At 57.5% G+C, this 4,242-nt stretch overlaps 1 protein-coding gene across 1 annotated transcript in view; it reads right to left on the bottom strand.

The window, feature by feature from the left end:
* The window catches only part of LOC104272888 (cadherin EGF LAG seven-pass G-type receptor 3-like), a gene marked incomplete at both ends in the record, with an annotated part of 39,577 nt that overhangs the window by 7,239 nt on the left and 28,096 nt on the right, over positions 1 to 4,242 (bottom strand). The window contains 1 exon segment of the mRNA XM_009867999.1: positions 3,413 to 3,476. Within this exon segment, the coding sequence (XP_009866301.1) occupies positions 3,413 to 3,476 (64 nt within the window).

Genomic DNA, 4,242 nt, shown 5'->3' with positions numbered 1-4,242 from the left:
GCCCCAAGCCAGCCGAATTCACGCATCTGGCAGCACCTGAAGTCCCTATCACCTGGTCACCTCGCTCCAAGGTGACTCCCCTTCAGCCCGGGAGCTGTCTGCGAGCTCCTGCCCAAGCCCCCTCAAGCCCAAGCGCTCCATCCACAGGCACAGCCACAGATCCCGAGTGCTAGGAGAGACTGCAGAGAGGCCAGCACCATTTTATAGACTTTTATTTCCAAATCTGGCGCTTCCATGATACACTTTTACACAGCCAGGGCGGGGTGGGGGGGGCACAGGCATCTCCCTGCTCCTCGCCCACAGAATTGGGACATCAGGGGAAAACCAAAACCAACTAAACCCCCAAAGAAACAAACCCAAAGCCAAGCAGGATGCTCCCCAGAGCCCAGGCCACAGCACTACAATCAGGGACCAAGCTGCAGACTGACTCCCTTGACTCTGCAGGGACAGCCACCGGCTCTGCTGCTCTCTTCTTTTTGGCACTTGTCACTTGCTCTCCATCTAGCACCAGCACAAAGACCTCCTGTGCCCTTGCTAGAAACACGGGCTCTACAGGGCCAGAATCTGGGACAGAATCCCAGGACTCCAATGCTGGTGCAGCGCCGCCGGAGAGAAACATGTAAACGAGCTCATTCCCGAAGGCAAAGACGGGCAGCATGGAGGGGCCCAGCTGTTCCCAGCATGTGGGGCTGGCAGGCTTCACCTCTGTGCCAGTCCCAAGTGGCTGGCAGGCCCGTCCCTCCCCATCCCTGGGAGAAGGATGGCAGCAAGCCTGCCTCAGCGGGGCTGTGTCAGGAGCAGGCAGCCCCTGTCAGACCCATGGCACCCCCCTCACCCTGTCCTTCTCTTCCCTCCACACTCTCCCCGCTGACCTGGGGATGTAGCTGAGAGGCCTTGGCCTCCCTGGGGTCCAGAGGACAGTGGCACAGGTCCTCTCCTGTAAACATGTCAGGCTGGGCTGCAGTAAGAGGCTACGGCAGTGTGGCATTAAGGCAGTAAGGAGGGTGCTGTCACGCAGCCCCAAGAGCACCGTGGGGGCAGCAGAGCAGAAGCACCGGCTTGACAGGTGAAAGGGAGCATGCCAGCCCCCGAGCCGAATGCCCCGGCCTGAAGCTGGTGTAGGCACAGAGGAGTGTCACCTCATGGCAGGGCCAGTGGGAGCCTGGCAGAGGAGAGACACCATCAGGGCAGCCTGAATTTCCAGCGAGAGCAATGTGCTGCTTCTCTCCATCTCCCAATATCCAGGCCACTCTGAGCTGGTGTCCTCTGCCAGTCAGAAAGTGCAGGGATGTGTGTATACGTACGCAAAACCCACAGAGAACCAGCTAGATACAACTTTTGTGGGCAACACTGAACCCCCAGACTGGAGCCACATCATGCTCCTGCAGACACTAATCCTCTAGCAGGTGAGTGCTGGCTCTGGGAACAGCCTGGCCTGCTGTCATCCAGGTCATCCAGGCCCTTGTCTGGACCCACAAACCAACAGAGCTTTCTTTTGTTAAAAAGTACAACATACGGTGGGTAAAAACATAGTGCTCATTTGCTGACCAGAGGAAACCAGCACTTTTAAGACCAGGACCATCCTGGTACAGGACAGGACTGAACAGCAAAGCTTGTTCCCTCCCCCAGTGGATCCCTAGTACTGAATTTGCTGCCCCGCTCACTCGTGCTCTTGCTGGCGCGCAGCCCTGGCTCGTGGATGGGGTCAGCCCCAACGAGGGTCCCACAGGAGGGCAGAGGTGGGCCTGGCTGCAGGGCCAGCACAGCTGCAGAGGGCTGAGGGGTGCCAGGCAGGAGGACGGCACCAAGACACGTGTGGGGCTGCATGGTGTGAGGGCGAGGGGCAGTGGGGCCAGCTGCCCTGTAAGGGGGATGGGACGAAGCAGTGCTGACAGAGCCATACGGGCTGCCTGGCTCTGTCCCTCCATTCCACTGGGATCATGGTTCCCAGTAGCCCCCGGGAAGGTTGGAAAGAGCTGTTGGTGAAACAAATTCTCTAGGTCCTGGGAACAGACCATCCGTAAAAATAACCATAGAAATTTCTCTTCTCTCTGATTATAAAGATACAAAAAGGTAGAAAACCCTCCCCTGCCCCCATGTCCTGGGCTCCATTTCCATCCCCCTGCCTCTGCCCGCCCTCCACGCACACACTCGCACACACACACACACCCCTCACATGCAAACAGCTCGAATTCTCTAGGTCCTGGGAACAGACCATCCGTAAAAATAACCATAGAAATTTCTCTTCTCTCTGATTATAAAGATACAAAAAGGTAGAAAACCCTCCCCTGCCCCCATGTCCTGGGCTCCATTTCCATCCCCCTGCCTCTGCCCGCCCTCCACGCACACACTCGCACACACACACACACCCCTCACATGCAAACAGCTCGCAGAGGAACAGCTTGGCGACACCACCCTCGCCCAAGCAGACTCCTGCCGTACCTGTCACACTGGGCAGGCTACGGGGAGCACGGTGGCAGCTCTCAGGAGTGGGTGAGGGGGGCTGGTGGCCCCTCAGAGGGGAAGGCAGGGTCGGTTTCGGGCCTCTGACCACCATCAGTTCCAGCCCCTGCCCCCTGGGGACACCAAACCTCAGTTGGCAGTGCCTGGCAACGTGAAGGACACTGCTTCTTCCGTCTCTCTCATGGACACCTTCGGCCCCTCAGGAATGGCCCTCGTTTCTTGTTATTCTTCTCGGAGAAAAGAAAAACAGCATTAAGCCATGGCATCTCCCTGGTCTCCAGCTGCGTCCCCTAGCTACGCCAGATTGGGTTGGGGCAGAAATTCACTCCTGCGTCAGGGCAGGAAAAACTGTCTCCAAGTCCCTGAGTTAAGGGAAGAGGAAAGGACAGATGGGATGGGATGGGATGGGATGGGATGGGATGGGGTGGGATGGGATGGGATGGGATGGGATGGGATGGGATGGGATGGGATGGGATGGGATGGGATGGGATGGGATGGGATGGGATGGGATGGGATGGGATGGGATGGGATGGGATGGGATGGGAGGACTCGGCCTCCTCCTCCTCTCCAGCCAGCCTGGCCCTTGCACACATCTGCTTGTTGAGACTTAAAGCCAGCACTGGGCAAGAGGATCAGCCATGAGGCGGTCAGCCTGGCAGCACAAAGCATCATCCCAGAGCCCTCAGAGGCCACAATCGAGGGCAGAGCGGGCTGACTCAAATACATTGATGTTTCTGCTCGTGCTGCACCACAAGTGCCTGGAGACGTCGCATCCAAGGGTTTTCCCTGCCCAGTCACTACCGAGGACCAGGAGACACCTGCCACTCACCCCGGGGGCTCACCCTTACACAGCCCTCTCCCCCCAAACCAAATCCCTGTCAGGAAGAAGCCAGGCAGGCGGATGATGCACAAGCTGAACAAGGCCTGGCTGAGGAAGGGACACACTTACTCTGAGTCTGGTGACAGCTCCGAAATGCTGTGGGAGGTGGCAGAGCGAGGCGTCGAGGAGCACACTGCAGAGGGTGTCGAGGTCTGCACGGCAGAGGGGGTAGCGGTGGTCTGTGGGGCGGAAGGTGTGCTGGAAGATTGCCCCGAGGACAGGACAGAGGAGTTAAAAGAAGCAAGGATGGAAGAAAGGATATCTAACTGTTCAGTGGAAGGATGTCGGCTGGGAATGGCCTCCAGGTTCTCTCTAGAAGGCTGTCTCCTCGCCAGCGGCTCTAGGCTTTCCCTAGACAGCTGCCTCCTAGAGAGACTCCCTAGGTTGTCCTGTGAGGGATGCCTGCTAGGCACTGTGTCCAGAGGCTCTCTGGAATTAGATCTTCTGGACAGAAAGTCCAGCTGCTCCCTTGAAGTTTGTCTAGCCGATGCTAGTTGGTCCCTTGAAGGCTGTCTTCTAGAAAGCAAATCCAATTGTTCTCGAGAAGTATCTCGACTTGGCAACGTGTCTATTCGGTCTCTGGACACTTGCCTACTTGGCAATGTGTTTAGCCCCCCTTTAGAGACCTCTTTTACTGGCCCACAGTCTAGCCGCTCTCTTGACCCAAATCTGCAGGGCAAAGTGTCAAGGTGGTCTCTGGATCCCTGCCTCCGGGGCAGCGTGTTCCCATGATCTCTCTGACTGGGTCTAGCAGCAAGTAGATCCAAGTTTTCCCTAGATCCATGTCTGCTCGGGATACTCTCCAGGTGTTCAGTAGACCCATGTCGGCTGGGGATAGTGTCCAGCTCCTCCCTGGACCCATGCTGGCTGGGCACAGTTTCCAAGTGCTCTACTGAGTT

Source organism: Apaloderma vittatum, unplaced genomic scaffold, assembly GCF_000703405.1.
Source record: "Apaloderma vittatum isolate BGI_N311 unplaced genomic scaffold, ASM70340v1 scaffold24144, whole genome shotgun sequence".
Taxonomy (NCBI): Eukaryota; Metazoa; Chordata; class Aves; order Trogoniformes; family Trogonidae; genus Apaloderma; species Apaloderma vittatum.
Note: the sequence above shows the minus strand (reverse complement) of the source record. Positions and strands in the feature narration are given on the sequence as shown.